The sequence below is a fragment of the Neodiprion lecontei genome, chromosome 3 (assembly GCF_021901455.1).
Source record: "Neodiprion lecontei isolate iyNeoLeco1 chromosome 3, iyNeoLeco1.1, whole genome shotgun sequence".
Taxonomy (NCBI): domain Eukaryota; kingdom Metazoa; phylum Arthropoda; class Insecta; order Hymenoptera; family Diprionidae; genus Neodiprion; species Neodiprion lecontei.
Genome location: NC_060262.1, coordinates 22,286,669 through 22,305,846, shown reverse-complemented (window position 1 = coordinate 22,305,846; position 19,178 = coordinate 22,286,669). Strand labels below are relative to the sequence as shown.

General features: G+C 38.8%; 1 protein-coding gene across 1 annotated transcript; it reads left to right on the top strand.

The window, feature by feature from the left end:
• The first annotated feature begins 4,775 nt into the window (after window positions 1-4,775).
• LOC107222883 (tubulin alpha-8 chain-like) lies at window positions 4,776-13,207 on the top strand. Its single transcript, XM_015662413.2, has 4 exons — window positions 4,776-4,796; window positions 11,592-11,808; window positions 11,993-12,986; window positions 13,078-13,207. The coding sequence occupies exons 1-4, from the start codon at window positions 4,776-4,778 to the stop codon at window positions 13,205-13,207; spliced, it is 1,362 nt and encodes a 453-aa protein (XP_015517899.1).
• The last annotated feature ends 5,971 nt before the right edge of the window (window positions 13,208-19,178 follow it).

Sequence of the window (19,178 nt, the reverse complement as noted above, 5' to 3'; positions counted from 1 at the left end):
TTTTTGCCGAACTGTCAAATCTATTCGATAGCTTTTCTTCAACATTGTAGTTTGGTAAAATTCTCACTCGCTCTTAGGATACAATTCTACTACAATTCTGTTAAAAATCCAATTGTGATTAAGTGAATTGAGAGATTGAGGAAAACCTAATGGTTTTTGGGCATAGAATATGAATGTGGCCGTGAAAGTTTCCTACTCGATTAGTAATTTACTGATTAATTTAGTTTGAACTAAAAAAAAAAAAAATACTGCATTTCATACGTTTTTGAGAAGGTTCAAGATACATTTAAATTTCCGTCGCTTATCCTGAAAAATAATGTCTTTGACTGACTTCTCGCGTGAATTCTGGCGTAGAATTAGGGTAAGCTGTCTTACACTCAATGACACGTTGCGTAAAATTGAGTTATTCAAAAGTGTGCAGCCGCCAAAGAAAGTCCTAGAGTGTAAAATATAGCATTTCAATTGTGCGTTTGTGCGAACGTCGATTTGTCAAAAGTTTGGATATGGCGCACTCTACGAATGCTCTACAAGCTTCGAAAATCGAACTTTCCAATGAGGTGTTGAAAGTCTAACTTTTCGTACCATTCGGTGTTTTGCCGTTGTCCTATGAAATTCAGAACCCTTATATAAAATATAAAAATACGATGTCAGGATTATTTTTTTGATACGATCTACAATTCGAAATTATAATTCTACCAAGAGCAGCTCTCCCGGTCCTTCTGATAATCTATTAAAGTCAGAATTTCAATATTCATTACGTGTATAAGCTGGCCGGTGACTTGGCTTAGAGTTTTGCACATGGAAAGATACAATCGTCAGCCTTAATATCGCGTGTCTTATGGCATGAGGTCGAACCATTTCTTTTTCTCGTATTTATGCTGAGCGTATAAAAATTCGTTTAGAAACGTAAAAATTTAATTCTAGGTCAATAAAAGTAGCAGGTTTTACGTATCAGTGGTTGTCGCCTTTCAACCCTGCTTTAAAAAATAATTGCTTTTACTAATATCATAATGTCACAACCGCCAAAAAAGAAATTGATCCTTTTTTTAACTCGAGTATAAATTTATCAAATAATGCCAAAAGGACTTATATACTTATGTCAGATATGATTTTTTAGTACAAAATGAAATTAGCGCTTACAACCTTCTGCTCCTATATACTTATAATATATTCTCTCAAGTTCTTTGAAACATAGTTTTTTTCAATTCATCTTCACATTTCATGGATTTACATGGCTATTGCGCGAAGATAGTGAAAAAGGCGCTTACGACTGGTTTTAACCTACGGATACTTTTTCGGAACTCTTGAAACTCCGATCACTTCGATTTTTCCATGCGTACGAGTAGTTTGTATCGCAATTGTACAAAAAAATAAAAATACGTCCTTATGCCTCTCTTTTTTTACGTATAAATAAATTCGGTGAATTTTTATTAATTCACTAAGTTCTCATTAATTCAGTTATTGTGCACAAATTTCGATGATTCTCATTGATTCAGGTAAATTATAGTTAATTCACAAACATATTGACACGTCAATTAAACGACTTATTTCCCCCTCGGGCGTAATCTCAATATTGCGTTTCGACGAATTAGGGCGTTTAACATTCCTAAACACACGAAAGCACGATGTACTCGAAAATCTTGTCATTCGGCAATCGATTCGTTAGTTATCGCACTTAACACCGCGCTTGGTATGCCTGCAAATATAAATGACAAATACCGCGCAGGCAAGTATTTGAAAAAAAATTTGGAGTTCATATGACTGTCAGAAAATTCACGGTGTTAATAAAAAGTCCACACCGATTGGTGTAAAATTAAACATGATCGGTGTAAGTCGTTCGATTATTGACACCAAGTGGTTTCAAAGTCAATACCAAAACGTTGTGGACTCTAGAATATTTTCGGTGTTACATATAACACCACATTTCCAACATCATATACGTACGTTAATATCTATCACATCTCGTGTGAATTACCGATTGTGAGAAAGAAAGAGAGCTGCGGCGAGAAAGGAGAGGGTGACGGGAAGGCAAAGAGGGTTCGGAGGTCACGGTAGCAGGGCCACGGTCGGGGCCATATTGATCCCCCGGAGATATCCTCTTTACACTAACTCCCTCGCTCCTGGCGGCTTCAAGGCTTCCTGCTTTGTTCAACCGACCAAGTATCTGGTTTTCATCTGTGAGTGATTCTTTCACTAATATGCCAAAGGGGAAATACGCCAAGACTTCCGACTGCCCAGCAAAGCTGTGGTAGCCTTGCATTCGGTTTCCTGTAACAATGACGTCACGTCAAGCCCGAGCTGGTTTACACAGTCGATAAATAAGACATCGTTGTTTAGTGCCAATGGCGCGTAAGAAGCCTGACCTAAAAAATAAATAAAAAGAACTGGGCGCACCGAGTTAGTTTTTCCGATAGAGCGTGCTGTGTCTGCAGGCAAAATCGTATCAAAAGTGCTGACAATGTCAAATAATTTATGCGGTTCTAAATAATGTTCACTCGTCCAATTTACCGAAACAACAAAACCGAAGCAAAACATAACAATTCACGATGAATGTGATGAAATTTCAATCAAAAATTATATAGAAAAACAAATCACACTAATTGATTGTTTTCCGACTGATGCACGTGATTACCAAGCCACCCAATATCTGGACGCACGCGGTCATCAAGTCGTCAAGTACAATTTAATGTGATTGGTTGAAATGAGTTCAATAAATCCATCACAAATAAAATTGCTTCACGTTCATTTACGGTTTCATTAACCATTAAGAATACAAAAACATCGTAGATCCCTGACTATAGAAGCAGAAGTACGTGATATTTTTATTAATAATAAAAATAATAATAATAATAATAATAATAATAAATTTACAAAAATAAATAAGTAAAAATGGCTACGTACAACGACAGTTACATTTGTACAGATGTTGATGAAATTTTGTTTTCTATTTTCAGATAACCTTTTACCGGGATATCATTGCCACGATGGAGGGGAAATTTTTTTACTAGTCGTCAAGTCAAGGCCCATATTTTGGTTAATTTTGAATTTTTTTTAACAAAAATTTTTATAAAACAAGTTAAATATACTAAAATATATATAAAACGTCGTCGGTTGAAAATTAACACGGCACCGTCGGTTCATCACTTCGGAAATTCCTCGTTTCAGGTTTTTTTATATTTTGTTCTAGGCTGGATTTAACAAATCCAACCATCTCAATTTTATAGCGTTGAAGCTCCACTGTATCTCATATTCAGCGGGGCGTTAAAGAGTATTCACGAAAAATGCGACACATTTTTTCGCATAAAAAAATAACAACATCCAATTCGAATTTTTAAGTATAAATTCGGATTTGTGATTAACGATTCAAATTCCCTCAGTCACCATATTACATGTGAATATGATATTTTTTTTATTTTCAACCACTATAATGGATCCACCGTTACAAATTTTGGAAGTCTGATCTTGGATACGTTATCGGTGACTAAAAAAATCTTCGTCTACTAATTTCTACCAATATCCGAATATTTTCAGGTTTTTTTTTCACAATCTAGGATTCTCCATTTTGTATTTCGCAAGTCTGACCTCAGATTTATGATCAGCCTCCCAATAAACCTTCGAGTACCAATATTCATAAAAATCAATGACCGGATTCCCCAAAATCGCAATAGTAAAATCGTAAAATTCGTGCGATTTCTTTATATTTGCATCAAATAAAAATAAACTGGAATATTTTCGTTCGGTATTGCGTACAGAATGGATCTGTTAAGCCCTTTTTTGTGTTCGAGATACGTGGACTTCGATATTTGGAGATGCATACCTTCGGGTCGGATCACCTACAGGCCATAACGTGCACTCGCACGAGGATCCGACCAATCACGTGTGCGAATGAACGAGCAATCCGTAGGTGATCCGGCAACCGGCGCAAGTCGTTTCTTGTGCTCCAGGCATTACTAGGGTCAAGGATCGAAGCCTTGGAGCCGGTTCGCAAGCCTTAGCTCTGTTACACGTACAGCACACAGGCATGAACCGCGTCACATTTGCGATCCGCTGAGCAGGATCAACGTGTGCGATGTATACCTGGTCTATGCCTGACCTGTTCGTAGTCCGATGCACAGGTAAACCACTTACGTATGTACCTCGTTAGGCACAGTCATAAATCTAAAGGAGCGTGGCGAGAATTCGAACTGCGAGCGTGCAACCGTCTCGGCACGGACTCACATTGGTGCCGGAAGACTCGCCGAGGCAATAAGTCCGACCGGACACCTTCGCTGCCTCACCGCTACCTTTTAAATAATTATTATTGCAGTTGTTGTCGCTTTTTAGTCGTTTGCGTTAAGGGCGGACTTCTCATTGGCAGGAGTGCGATTGTAGATGAATGAATTATATTCTCATTGAAAAGAGATGCTTATGTTTAATTGCAAGTCATGTTACGTTTCGTAGTTTCGTAGCAAGTGTGACCGAACCCTGCCACCATAATCGGAAGTTAGGACAAGCAAAACAAAAAAGTCTGGGAATCTCCAGTGGTGTAATTTACCCCGATGATGGTGAGCGCGAATGAAACAACATCCGTACTATGTGATAAAAAAGAATCCGAGCGAATTTGAACAGCACACACTAATTGGATATCATCAATTTCGGAAAAAGCTTCATGGTTCGACATTCTGAATGACAGAACTCTGGGTTTTCAACCTAGCCAAATATTTTTGGAGTCATTTTGCTCCCTGACCAGATTCCCACAAATTGTTACGCTAAAATTATTATATCAGATCTCTATGATGAAGAAAATAATCCCACAAGTATTACAGCTATAGTTTGTAGACAGCAGAAAAATTCAAATAGTAGCACGTCAAATAATGTATTGGCTGGGTGTGTATGGAAATATCGAGTTGATAACACAGATATGTAAAACATGCGTGATATTCATTATTAACCTTTTTGATGCCATCAAAAATATAACAGATATTGCATTAAATAGTTCACGAAAAAACATTACTCTTTTATGCCAAAATATTTTTTGTCCGACTTCAACCATCCATTATATACGGGTTTTAAAAAAAAATCATTTCCGAAACGAGTAAATTGAAATATCTCAAAAAATTCACAGAGAGTCCCTTAAAGTAGTACTACTATATGTATAGCCAATTATGGCACAGGTCCGAGAGGATGAAAAAAAAGTGGCTGAGTTGGTTGAGAACGCCTCGTATATGGAAATAATAAATCGATCCTGAAACTCATTACCGTCACAAGGATCTCATGCCAGTGTAATTTTTGAAGGAAATTTTTATTCAAGCCCATTATATCCTAAGCATTAAAATATTTTTTTTAGATTTTGTATAGCAACAGCTTTGACTGAAGTAAAATCGATATGACGTGCGCATGACCAGCTAAGTTTTTCAAATATAAATGGCCAGTCGTAGGATTGAAAACCATAATCGAGAGGCCATTCACTTGAGAGATTAGTTGAAAATCAATAAGACGACGAAGAATTTTGAACGTTTAGTAATCACTCAGAGATCAGTCGAATTCTAGCTTTTTTTTAATATTGGGAATCACTAGGAAATCACTTGTAAATTGTTGGTGATTTTCAAGCGACGGACCCTTTCGGCCATCATCGTAGAATCTGGCCAAGTAATTTTATAATATTGCTTTAGTAAGTTTGTAAATTTATAAATTTTCAGAATCTAAAGTCGAGTCTTTCTGAAAGATTATAGTAACACCAATTCAACAGCAAATTTTCACTTTTGTCCACTTCTATTTCATTGAATATTTAATTATCAATGGCCTCAAAAACTTGCGAACTCCATAAGGAACATCTCAGGTAAAAAGATCTTTTCCCAAGTATATTAAAGTGAAAACTACTAATAAAAATTTACTCTGCCACCAAAGTGACAATGTACGTTGAAATAAGTACCGACAACGATACCTTCACCTACAAATAATATTTAAAACAAAATCCTAACTGCCAATTAACTTTCTTGCAAAAATAAGTAACGAACGCGAACAATAAAGAATGGGAGACGATATGAAAAATTCGAAGTTAGTTGTACTTGGTGGGCTTTTTAGAAAATGAAGAACGAAATACGGTGCACGTCGATAATATTTTTTCTGGTACTTATTTGAATGTTCATTGTCATTTTGTTCGTTTATAAATCACAACGTAAATTTTTTATGGTAGTTTCCACTTTAATATGTACTTGACACAAGAATTTCGCACCTTTAATAAACTTCTGTACAGCAGGCCAGAGGAATGATTTCCAAAAGTCAATCCAAATAAATCAATCCTCTACGATAATTTAACAGTATTCTTAGCGGATATGTTACGATAAAAAATTGCGTAAACTCATAGCAATTATAAGAGAAAAACTTTATTACAGGCAAAACATCGGATCATTTCGAAAGAATCACTTATGCAATAAACATCATTAAATTGGGATTATACGGAATCGATCTGCCGTAAACATATGAACGCGTAGCCTGCTCAAATCCACCTTATTTCAGCCAAATCTGTTGAAAATGAAAAAAAAATCTCCCTAGTTCGCGTGCCTGCATGTAATATTAAGTTTCATAGAGGGAAATCGTGTCTATCAACGCAAGCGAAAAAGTGTCCGACTGTTCGCGGATAATCTTCGTCCTAGACGCCTGCAGACTTTGCAATATGGAAGTTTGAGGAGAAGATTTACCACCCACCAAAGAATCGGAGCTTTTCAAGATGACGTGGATATACGTATGCGTAAGTGTATATCCGCATATACTATACAGTGCAAACTCCTGCCTGACTTATGTAAGCCCCCCCCACCAACTCCCAAGTTCAAGTACATATAAAGTATAAAACACGGAATCTTCTAACGCAGGTGTGACAGTTTCACAAGTTAAAAAATTCTACCATAGACGGAGCAATTTATTCGGAAGAATCTTCACGGTTTATACTATTACGGACGTAAGTGAAAGTTGAAAATAATTTCATATAACGCGAGCATGCTTTACACGGTTTTTCACATGTGTTTTCCGCGTACAAATTACGACGTACAATTTACGACGATAGAACGAGTCTGCGAATACGCGTGTGGGGAGTACAGAAAAGACCACTTTTAACTTCAGTGATTTTTTCTGTACTGCGCGAATGCGTTGTCGCAAAGAAATCTAACGTTACGCGACCTTAAACTCAATTTCGTGCTTCGTGAAAAACCGCGTAACATACTCTTGTTATGTAAAGAATCGTATGCAACAAAAAAAGAAAAAAAAAAACCGTTCGGCCCGAAAAGACCGAGTTGGCCTCCTTGTTACAAAATATAATATTCTCGTCCTGTCCAGTGCGAGAAAATGTGCTCACCGAAAGGTAAAAAACCATTCGACGTAGGCCGACAAAAGTGAATATAAGTAAATCTCTGCTGAGCCGAAAAGGTGGCAGGGTGGAGGAGGAAGTATTAAAAACTTTTTATCACGTTAAAGAAAGCACGCCTCCAACGAATTGGGGCTCGACTCTGCACGATGTGTAAGGGGGCATCAGCCTCGAGATAAGAATGTGCTGCGTCGCTTCCATCAGCGCGAAACACCTTAAAAATTTTTGGTTTTTTTTCCGCCGAAAATTTCATGCTGAATTTTAAATCCCCGAGTGGCTATATAATACGTATACGTTCAATGTGCATCTTTATGACACGCCATCAATTTAACGATACTTAGGTTATAATTGATGATAATTATACCTTGGTAAAATCACAAAATGGGTCTGTTTCATTTTACTTGTTTCACGTATTAAAAAATGTCTACTTACTGCAATTTTTATTTAAGGATATATTAGGCTGTTTAATATTGGAACAATTTTATTTTTGCTAGATCAAGGTCTGAATATTAATTGCCGCCTGCAAAATGAAAAATCCAAGAAGTCATAGCGCTACATCAAAAATTTAACGAATTATAAGGCTAAAAGATGCCTTACAGTTTGTCACATTTTCCCCTTTAAAAATAATGGTCTTACATGAATATAACCGTGTAAATAATTAAACTATCTTCAAAAATGATTCGAACAGCTTCTTGCACGTTCCAGTAACCGGAAATTTCATATCAGCACGATCAGGACTTTTTCCATTTATTTTACAAAGTGGATGAATAAAGTCGACCTTCCAGCCGACCATTTTCGTGCGATCACACTTTTCCACTTGTCAGAAATTTCCTACCTTCGGCACTTTTAACACAATGTACTATTTTCATCCCTCTTTTTAAATTTTGTTGGGATGTTTACGCATTTTCATATTTAATAATGAAAAAGCGTAGATTCTGCTAATATCCCGGAATGTGATATCAAGAGCATGCTCAGAAGAAACGAGCGATACCGTAATCAGGGCGGATCTCAACTTTAACACGGAAGTTCCTTGAGCGAAAATTAAGCAGCCTTCAGCCAGAAGCGCGTAGGCCGTTCCCCTTCTCGCCGCAATACTGCCAGAGAGGCGGAATACGTAAAAATGGAAAATGAGGGTTACGCTTTTTTGGCGGATATCCGGTCAAAATTTTGAGGATTTCGAGCGCTTTTTACGTGCATTACAGCGTAGATGTTTTAGTTCGATTACAAAGGATTATTTGAGCGATTTGTTGTTGGTATTAATCAAGTATTTTTACTTGTAACCATTCTTTTAACCCTTTCATGCTTAGTGGTAAGTATACCTAGCACCTCTTTATCCTCACAATTTCTTCTTTTCTACGTATACGATTACTATAAAAATGGGTATGCAGGGGTTTTCGAGGTCGCTGATCACATATTCACGATCAAATTGTCGATATTGAACATGGCGGTTCCAATATGGCAGACAAAAATTCTAAAAAGCCATCAGAATTCAAAAAAAAAAAAAAAAAACAGTAAAGAAATCTTACGATTCTCGAGCCACTGAACGTAGCCAACATAAGTCTGTGAATCGGCCACACTTTTGAATGTTTTACTGCCTCTTTCAAAGCATGATCCATACATGAAACGGCAATGATAGAATTCGATTTATTCCTCAAACTATTTTTCTAAAACGCCCCATCAATTACCACTTCTTAGTTAAACCTCTTTTTATTTCTGGATTCTCGACTTCCTTCGCTTCCAACAAATCAAACGCTGTCTAATCACTATTTGTACGAACCAAAACGATTCCCTGCGCAAACAGATGTATTACAAAAAACCTGCCCGTAATCCAGTAAAAAGGAAATCAGAGAACCTTCAACTTCATATTCACTCTTGTATCAAACAGATGGTAGTCAGATTATTTAACGTCAATACGTAGCCAAATGATGCCACAATATCTCGGACTATTGTTGATACTATGGGACACATAAATTTCAATTGCTTGAAAAAAAAGACTGTTGCAATCGATATGAGAGTCGAATTTCAACTAAATCCTATCGCGCTGATCAAAAAATTTGTCTGCCGTGCGCCTTATTATACGCATCTAGATAAACTGTCGCGTAGTTGCAGTTCTTGCTGATGATACTCAGGCGGAGTTAGAGTCCGACTCAATGGAGGCAACCAAAGTATCTATTGCGATTGCTTTTTCCGACAACGGTGCAATATAGAGCTACAAATTATTATTAAAACATTTTGGAGCGGAAATTTTATGATACCGTTTAGGTGCAGGTGGCATGGTGATTGCCTACCTCCGGGAGTGAAGAGGAAACCTGCTGTTTATATTGTTGCATCGATTGTCAATAACAAATTGCTTTTACAAACGACGAGATTATAAAATTTGAAAAACGTGAATAAATGGTCCAATTGTTGCGTTAATAAGATTCCAATTTTCGACAGTATTCTATGACGGTGAGGTAATGATTTTACATTGCCAGACATATATTTAAAATTGATTATCCGTTTTGTGTATTTTTCGTAGTGCAATAAAAACTTCGACATACAATTAACACTCATTTTCGGATATTTTACCAACATTCAATCAATAAGAAAATTGCATTTGAGATGAACAGCTTTTTTATTATTCGTCTCGGACTAAGGAACAAGGTGAGGGAATGACTTTTAGCGAAGTAAATTGACCGAATTATTTTTCCTCCAACGATATCTCGGCAGACTCGTCAAGGGCGTATCCAACAAGAATTAATAATTAACGGTCACGCTTTAATTTTGTGGGTTACGCCCTTTCGGCAGCAAAAAGGCGTATAATGCACGAAAATTGAAGAAAGATGTTTCCTCCCTTAGGCCTTTTTGATTCTCATATCTCGATATTAAAGTCATGGCAGGGTCGCCGTAAAATATGGTTTCCCATGTCTCCGAATATTTCGCCAGACCGACCAAGAAGGCAGCGCTGTGTAAACAGAGAAGGTATTCGCGTTTCGCAGGAACGAGGGTCGGTTTGATGTATAACGTCATTTCCGTACGAACTCGAACACCGTGAGCGGAAGAACGCGTTTATCCGTTACGATAAACTACACTGGAAGAAGTCGCAAAAAGAACCGAGGCACATCGGCGGAGATATAATTTCCCACCGCTGTAATGCCCCGGGAAATTATTCTAATGCAGAGACTTTTTGTGCAGTAATAGTAGAAAAAATTCAAATTGATAAATGGTGATAAATTTGTTAAACCGTAAAAGGAGGTCGAGAAATATAAGAATACAGGAGGGATATTGTTTTTTCAATTCGGATGAAATTTGCATGGAATATTTTCGATTTCTTCCGTTTGTTTTCGAAAGCAGCATTAACGATTTTTTTCAAATCTTATTCTTAGCTTGTTCTCAAGCTATGATTTTTCAAAAAATTTCTTCTTCAACGTCTTCAAATAAACATTACTCAATAACGAAACAAGACGTCAAAAAAGGCGAAATATATTTACGAAATTTTGCAGTCGATTGAGCGATACTTTGCGAGAAAAATTTATTTTATTTATCATAAAAAAAAATGTTTTTATTATAGGTAAAAAATTAATTTTACAATAAAAAAACACTGTCTTGTACTATTGCCCATTGGACTGCTTTGAATAAATAATTTTCTCACTTGGTGAGAAAAAAACATCAATGATCCTTTGGATAGATTGAATGGAATAAGTAAAAGTGAAATTCGACCTTAAAATTTCATAGATTTCAAAAATAAGGCCTCAGATATGTGTTTTACGAATATCAGAACGTCGTTTCACATATTAAGTAAATCGTCGCCAACGCAAAATGGTAGAAACAGGAAAATCGCTTGGAAAGGATCACTGTGCCAGAAGAGAATCTCCCAATTATTGTAATCTCCAAGACAACCGAGAAACAAATCAAAGACTTCTCATGTTTCCTCCAGTTTCGTCTCACCCGTGTTCGTGTCAAGATCGTTCGTTCATCCCACCCCCATTTTTTCGACATTCTTCTTCACTACCAATCCTTGCAAGATGGTAATGTACCACTGTTCAACCATCTCAGCGGGTCTGATACTGCCTCGCACCTCGCGGACAATGTGCTACACAAGTGATTATACGTGAATATAAGAGAATGTTGTAATATCATCACGTAGTAAAAAGCCAATGCCTGCGGGGCGAGAGACAATATCATGCCAGCCATTGCGGCTGCATAACTGTGTTTCGGAAACTGATCACATACCTGACCCGAATTAACCTGATAACCGTCGTCATTCGCGTAGCGTGAGGTGCTTTCAATCCACATTGGCCAAGGGGGCGTCCAAATGGGAAATGCATGCTGGGAGCTCTATTGTCTGGAGCACGGAATTCAGCCCGACGGTATGCTGCCCCCTCAAACATGCACCAACGATGAGGGATTCCAGACCTTCTTCAGCGAGACCGGAGGCGGAAAATACGTGCCACGAGCAGTCTTCCTCGACTTGGAGCCCACTGTCATTGGTACGAACCTTCGTACGCCCGCCGTTTTACATTGCTTTGGCATCGATTTCGCCGTACAACCGGTTACACACATAGGATTGGAATAAGAGATTTAGTGATAATCACACTCATCCATGCGCGACAACCCTTTTCACTCTTTGTTCTTCCTGCCACGCCCTGATTCTGATTCTCGCAATCCATACAGACGAAGTCCGTACCGGGACCTACCACCAGCTCTTCCATCCGGAGCAATTGATCTCGGGGAAGGAAGACGCCGCGAATAATTACGCCCGAGGGCACTACACCCTTGGTAAGGAAATAATCGAGCTGGTGCTGGACAGGATCCGCAAGACTGCTGACATGTGCGCCGGTCTTCAGGGCTTTCTGATATTCCACGCCTTCGGCGGAGGAACCGGGTCCGGGTTCACATCCCTACTGATGGAGCGACTCTCCGTCGATTATGGGAAGAAGGCAAAGTTGGAATTCGCTATCTACCCGTCGCCCCAAATCTCGACCGCCGTCGTCGAACCCTACAACGCGATCCTGACGACACACACGACCCTGGAACACTCTGACTGTGCGTTTCTGGTCGACAACGAAGCCATATACGACATTTGTCGCCGGAACCTCGACATCGAGAGACCGACCTACACGAACTTGAACAGACTGATAGGTCAGATAGTGTCGTCGATCACGGCGTCGCTCCGGTTTGACGGGGCTCTGAACGTCGACCTGACGGAGTTCCAGACGAATCTGGTGCCGTACCCTCGCATCCACTTCCCCCTGGCGACGTACGCGCCTATCGTGTCAGTGGAGAAGGCCTACCACGAGCAACTCACCGTCATGGAGCTAACCTCGTCCTGTTTCGAGCCCGCCAATCAGATGGTGAAGTGCGACCCGAGAAAGGGGAAGTACATGGCCTGCTGCATGCTCTACAGAGGTGACGTCGTGCCCAAGGACGTGAACGCATCCATCGCGGCGATCAAGACCAAGCGGACCATCCAGTTCGTTGATTGGTGTCCGACTGGGTTCAAGGTCGGAATCAATTACCAGCCGCCAACTGTCGTACCGGGCGGTGATCTGGCCAAGGTACAGAGAGCCATGGCTATGCTGGCTAACACAACAGCCATCGCGGAAGCCTGGACCAGGTTGAACAGGAAGTTCGACCTAATGTTCAGCAAGCGAGCTTTCGTGCACTGGTGAGCTGCAGGCTATGTTGTTTCCATTCATCTTTTTTTCTTTCAGTAAAACTAAGTGATTTGAATTCGGTGATGGGCGATTTGTTCGCAGGTACGTCGCGGAAAGCATGGACGAGAGCGAGTTTAACGAAGCTCGCGAGGATCTCGCGGCTCTTGAGAAGGATTACGAAGAGGTGGGCATGGACTCTGCGGAGGGTGGTGAAGGCGGGGACGAGAACTGACGAGTTAGAAGAAATGTTGTGGCGTGGCTCGGACGGCGGATGATCGGAGAACGTCTTTCTTCGGAGGGAATAACCAACGATCGCCGACATCCGGAGTGCCACAGCTTTAGGTGGGATGAACGAACACACTCGTCGCTGACGAAGCGACAATGTCCTTGTCATTTATATTTTGATACAAAGTATTGTACAGTTTTTTGTAATCGTGGGTGTTTTGTGTAGTATTTTTATTCAAGCCTATTTTTTTATATTGTCTTTTTGTCGTATTTATCGTCCTAGAAAATACACATCTATAAAAACGTTGATGTAACTTTCACAATTAGCATGATTTTTTTAATGATCATTCCGAAAGTCATCGCTTGAATCTTAGTCTTTTAGAATGAGTCCTTCATGGCATTCACTATGTTCAGTTACGAGTGCATTTGAAGCTGTTCAGCATTTGGCGGCAAATACAACGCTGTTTTATACTGATTGTGATCCCTAACTGGGGAAATTTCATCTGGCACTAATTCGGAATGCATTTCAAATTTTAAATCCTTATCAGGAACAATCTCTCATCATGGCACTTCCACTTTTTTTCAATCGCAAATAAGGTTACAAATACGGAAACGACTGCCTAGATGATTTACTGAAGATTACTCAGGGAATGATTGCATACAATAAGTGAGAGTTAAACTGCACAAAACGAAATCGGATACGTAACTTTTTATTGATATTGATGCCAATTCCAAGTAAATCGATCTCCTCGGTTTCGAGATTTTAGATTATTTCGCGAAAATGCAGCATGTTACTTTTTGCGATCGATATTATTTTGTTCCTAATACATGCAAATTTACCCTGTGTTAAGTTATCCACGCGACACTTCAAGGTTGGCAGTAGCCTACAAGCAATGCCACGATTCGTTTTCATCAGTAAGGATTGAAAAAGTAATGGTACGTAATAGTGGTAATTGCGGGTACTCGAACTCGGGTCATTATTTCACGATGATGCGCTAACGAAGCAGATACGAAAGAATTCGAGATTATATTTTTCGGTGAGTCTAGTCTGATCTTTTGAGAATAGAACCTCCGGAACTCATAATTCCAGGCAGCTGCGAAATTATCCTTAAGATTGTCCGGGATTTCGGAAATGGCTCTAATCCGAAATTTGCGAAAGTCGGATTTCATTTTTGAAGAAACGAAAACAGCCGTGACGAAAATTTTCATAAACTTCGCAATTTTCATCAAACCCGATATTTCCGGGTACCCGAAATTTTTGGGTAATCCATTTTACCCGACCCGACCCGACCCGGAGAATTTCAGTACCCTAGTGGTAATTAACATTACTCTAGCTATATTATGAGCAGAGCAATCCGAAATCAACATTTATGCAAGGATGAATATTTTTTTCTCTAATTTCTGGTAAACTCTGTGAAATATCTCACCAGAAGTTTGCGAATTGAGACTGTGTAAAACATAAGAGAAAAGATAATCAGAGATGTTTCCTGTAAATTTTTTACTTTTTTTAACAAGCTCTCCATTCTTCACACAATTTCATTCTAATATTTCTGAAAAATGAAACAATTCTCTGCATTTTGACATACAGTTTCTTTACATCCCTATGAAGCTGTGATTTATTTTACTACACTAGTCTGAAGAATTCAACACTACGAAAAAAAGTTTCATTAATCGTACCCAATCATTAACATTCAACGAGTTATATTCTGAATATTTATTTAGCATACATCAATATCAACTGATATCAGCGGAATCTTATTAAAATATTGACCACATCAGTATCAGACATACGATAATAATTTTTTTCATCCTCCCAGCGACTTTTCCAAAACCCGTTTTTCAAGAGCGCGTAACTCAGCAAGGAATTAGGATTCTCCATATTTTCTAAGGCAAAACAAAAGATTCATTCTTTTAATTTTGAGCAGAAAAAAGTTCTTGAAAATCGGCCAACGTGTTCGAATTTTATTCTCGTTTTAAATTTGTCGTTGTTTCTTTTTATTTTTTTTTTTTTGTCCACCGTATACGTAACAGCAGCCCGCCGTGGCTCTGGTCATAAATATTTTCGTTTGCTTCTTGTGGCAAAACTATTAGACATAGCTATATGCTCGCGTAGACTTTTTGCAGATCTCACTAAGACCGTGAAAACTCTTGAACGTAACTTTCCACTATCTGCAAGAGCTTAATTGGCGTTCGCATAAGTGTGAGATCCCGTTCTGTTTCGACTTACAAATATCGTTTTATTTGATTTGAGTTGATTTGAAAAATTGCACGATTTACATTTTAGGGAAAACGAAGCCAACGGTAGCTACCGCGGAATGATATTGTCGAACGAAATGAATGTTCCATGTAGCTGCGCTCCGTAACGTCGACCAACTAAGTGACCGAATGAACGAGCGATTGAGGATTCTGAACGATGTATGTGTGGTACAGGTATATCCGATGCAGAGGATGAAAATCGAGCAATATATATACTCGGATTCACGTTCTTACGTACCACTTCGCGGTGATACGGGATGGAGAAATAAAAGATTACCCAGTCGTCACATGATTATTCCATGAGGATAGCGACCTTTTTATACCATGAATCGTGAAAAGCTTTTAAGACATACCACTCCGGCTCCCTAGGCGTGAAAAAAGCCCCGAATTAATCTGCTAAGCTTTCATGGAGTTATCGGATGGGCAACTTGACTCTGCGTGTAGATGCATGCACATGGGTATGAGGAATTAATTGATTATCGAGTCTAAGGTTCTTAGATTGAACATTACCTAATTGTGGGAAATTCAGGTGGATAATTATGTCTGTACATTGATCAGAACTTCATTTTAGTCAGCTTAGAATGAGTATCATTTTGTACCATTTAAACTCTGGTTGGTTGACTTTATGCATTGAAGTGGATGTCAGATTGATTAGCGATGAGAGATAATATTGATGAGGCGGTTATCGTTGCAGTGAGGATAAAGAAATATCACGGCCGAGATGATCATCGATTACTTTCGAGCAAACGCGTTTTTTAGTACGTTCCAACCCACCACAGTTTACCCTTCCAAACTGATTAGAGTTCAAGTCCTCTTCTGGCACCAGAATGGAGCAGCCAATTAACTGTACTCTAATAACTCCAATAGTCCAATCGTACTCTCTTCGCTCTATTCATCCCTGTGTTTGTTTATTCGATGACTCACCTCTTTTTCACCACGCAGAAATATTATATGAATTTAATAAAAATTTCGTATCCAGAATCAACATGTGCCTGACATTGAATATCTTGTTACGAGTTCGCAGATTGGACATTATCATATGACTACACGCGTTCTAACGTAATTGATGTAATTAATGGTTGAATATTTTGCACCGATTTAAGTGAAGTGGTGCCTAATTCCGTTTCATGGATTAGTATAGTCGAGGAGCTCGTTAATTAGTTTGCCCTGTACATAGACCAGTACCTTCTCCCCTGTACTTCCCCGTTTCCCAGGCGAGGCGTAGCAAGATCAATGGCCAACCACGATGCGGTCAGCTCTGATCCGGTCTGGCAATCTACTGTACAAACTCTCGAACAATCAAATTCAATGCAACTTGATTTGGAATACACTTGTGTTTGCGTCTACGTTTGTTCGGGAGCCTATAAGCTCTTTCTAATTATCGAGGTTCTCTGTATCTTGCGGTCTCCGAGAACGCTGAATCCGAATCTGAAATCAGATTTCCAAAATTCTAAATAGTAACTTCGTATCATCGAACGTCGGACTTGCCATTTTGACTTTTTTCAGCACCAGATATCAATTTTAACTGATTGTGAAATCTAGATATTTTTTCAAAATTCGAATCTACCATAATGGATCAGCGATGTCGAATTCGGAAGTTCTGTCTTGAGATTCAGATCCAGCGGCCTGATTAAAAAACTTCAGATATCGAAGTATACTTGAATTGTAATATTGTCAACAGGTTTTTTCCTTTTAAGACGCGCATGTGTTTCGTCCTGCAAAAATGGCACAACATTTTCCTTGCCCCTACATACGTGTAAAAAATATTACATATGTAAAGAATATCCGATTTTTCAGTCTATTTTTTGCCAACAATGGCTAGCGATTTTTTTATTTGGAAAAAACGTTGACCATTTGTGATCAAATGATAGTCGATCTCTGGATAAGGGTGCTACCCGGAGCACACGACTTAGCGAGAATAACAAACAAGTATCAGAATTTTATTGCAATAACTAAACTCCATGAGAGGGTATGTAGGTCTCACTAGCGCTGTCATAAGTCCGTTATAGTCGGGGCATCTACTTTACCAACAGTTATCCCAAACGTTTTTTACTGACAATGAGTCTGAATTCCGTTACGGGTGTCCATTCACCTAGATGTTTAAAGCTCCGATCGTAATTTAAGTATTTTATTTGCAGGCTAACGTTGAAGATGTAACGGTTAGATGTGAAATTTATATATACGTTAACTACCCTTGTCTAGATATGATGTATAAAAATTAACGATATGGATCTAGGATCTACGGTATGAGCGCATGAAACTCTCTTATGGTAAGTGCGTATATCGATATGAATCTAAGAACTGTGGTAAGAGCATATAAGACACTCTGATGATAAAAGCTGCGCGGCGATAATTCATGGCACAGAGAGCGCTAAACGGTGAATTTATCACTTATCGTTACGTTGTAATATAGTTTTTCTATAAGCTGCGAGGGAATAAGAATAATTTCAAAGCGATTTGCAAGGTTTTATCGCGTCTACATTCACAAAAATATAACTTCACGGCGATTTTACCATGAGTTTATAATTCGCACTCTTGGCATTGCATCATTTTTTTTCGCAAATTCAATTGATTACTTGATTTTGTAAAAAATCCAAAAATTATTGTAATCGTGAGAAAAGAAACATTTTTTTGTAAATTTTACTCATTTGCGCGGAAGCTAATTGACTCATACTAAGTTTTTCCAATTTCTAATTATTAATTATTAGATATTCTCATATTCTTCATTTTTTCGTGCTACCTTAAATCTGGCATTTTTTTATCCCTTGATGACATTGCAGGCGAATATTATAGTATTACCAGTGCATCTTCCTCTGTGTCTTGGCAAAACTCGCACCACAGTATTCACTGTCGACTATTGGATATTATACTCTGTTAATGCGATACAAATAATATCGACCGATAGAGTCGGTGAGCATGGAAAACCTGACTTTACTTCGGCACCAGTAATTGTCAATACGACTTTGGAAATAACCCGCAAAGACTGATACTACACATAACCCACATCCTCACATGACGATTTAAGGGGGTGCCTGGTCGATTTCGACGTTCACCTATATATCCTCAAATATCGAAGTCTACGTATCTCAATCGCGAAAAAAGACTCAACAGCCCCATTTCAAACACAATTCTCAACAAAAACACTCTAAAGCATTTTCATTTGACTCTTTGACGCATAAATAAAAAGGTGGCACGGATTCTACAAAATCGCAATACTAAATTCCTAGAATCCATGCCATTTCTTCGTCGATGAGAATTAAAATCATGTTCCGATGGTGAATTCAACAAATCATCACGGTAATAGGTCAAAGTGACCGATGAGAGTAATACTTTATACTAAAATGGGTACTTAATTTCACTACTTTTCATGAAACGTATCGTTAGTTTGAACTTGGCTGTCACCAGTTGCCAGTGCTCTATACCGATAAAAGAACTCATCGTCATTCCAGCACCAAGTCATGTCTAACAGCAGTTCCCAGTCATGTGTCAAGGTGGGATCTTACGGTTGTACCACAACCGGTACAATGCCTCGCTAATGGTCAGCTGAGATATTGGGCCAATGATCCGCCGACAATGAGACTTTGCAATAGTCCATGTCTGGCACAACGTCCTGTCAAAGTGGGACCAGTGACGAAAGTCATCGATGTACCGATGGAAAACCCCAGCCCAACGGTGGCCCAGTATTGGTACTACCTTCTGCCGAAGGTTAGCAAGTCATTGGC

Excerpts from the sequence above, each read along its gene's own strand:
- LOC107222883 (XM_015662413.2), top strand. The coding sequence starts at position 4,776 with ATGAAGAAAATAATCCCACAA. Across the intron at positions 11,809-11,992 it reads CTTGGAGCCCACTGTCATTG|ACGAAGTCCGTACCGGGACC; the intron begins GTACGAACCTTC and ends CAATCCATACAG. Across the intron at positions 12,987-13,077 it reads AAGCGAGCTTTCGTGCACTG|GTACGTCGCGGAAAGCATGG; the intron begins GTGAGCTGCAGG and ends ATTTGTTCGCAG.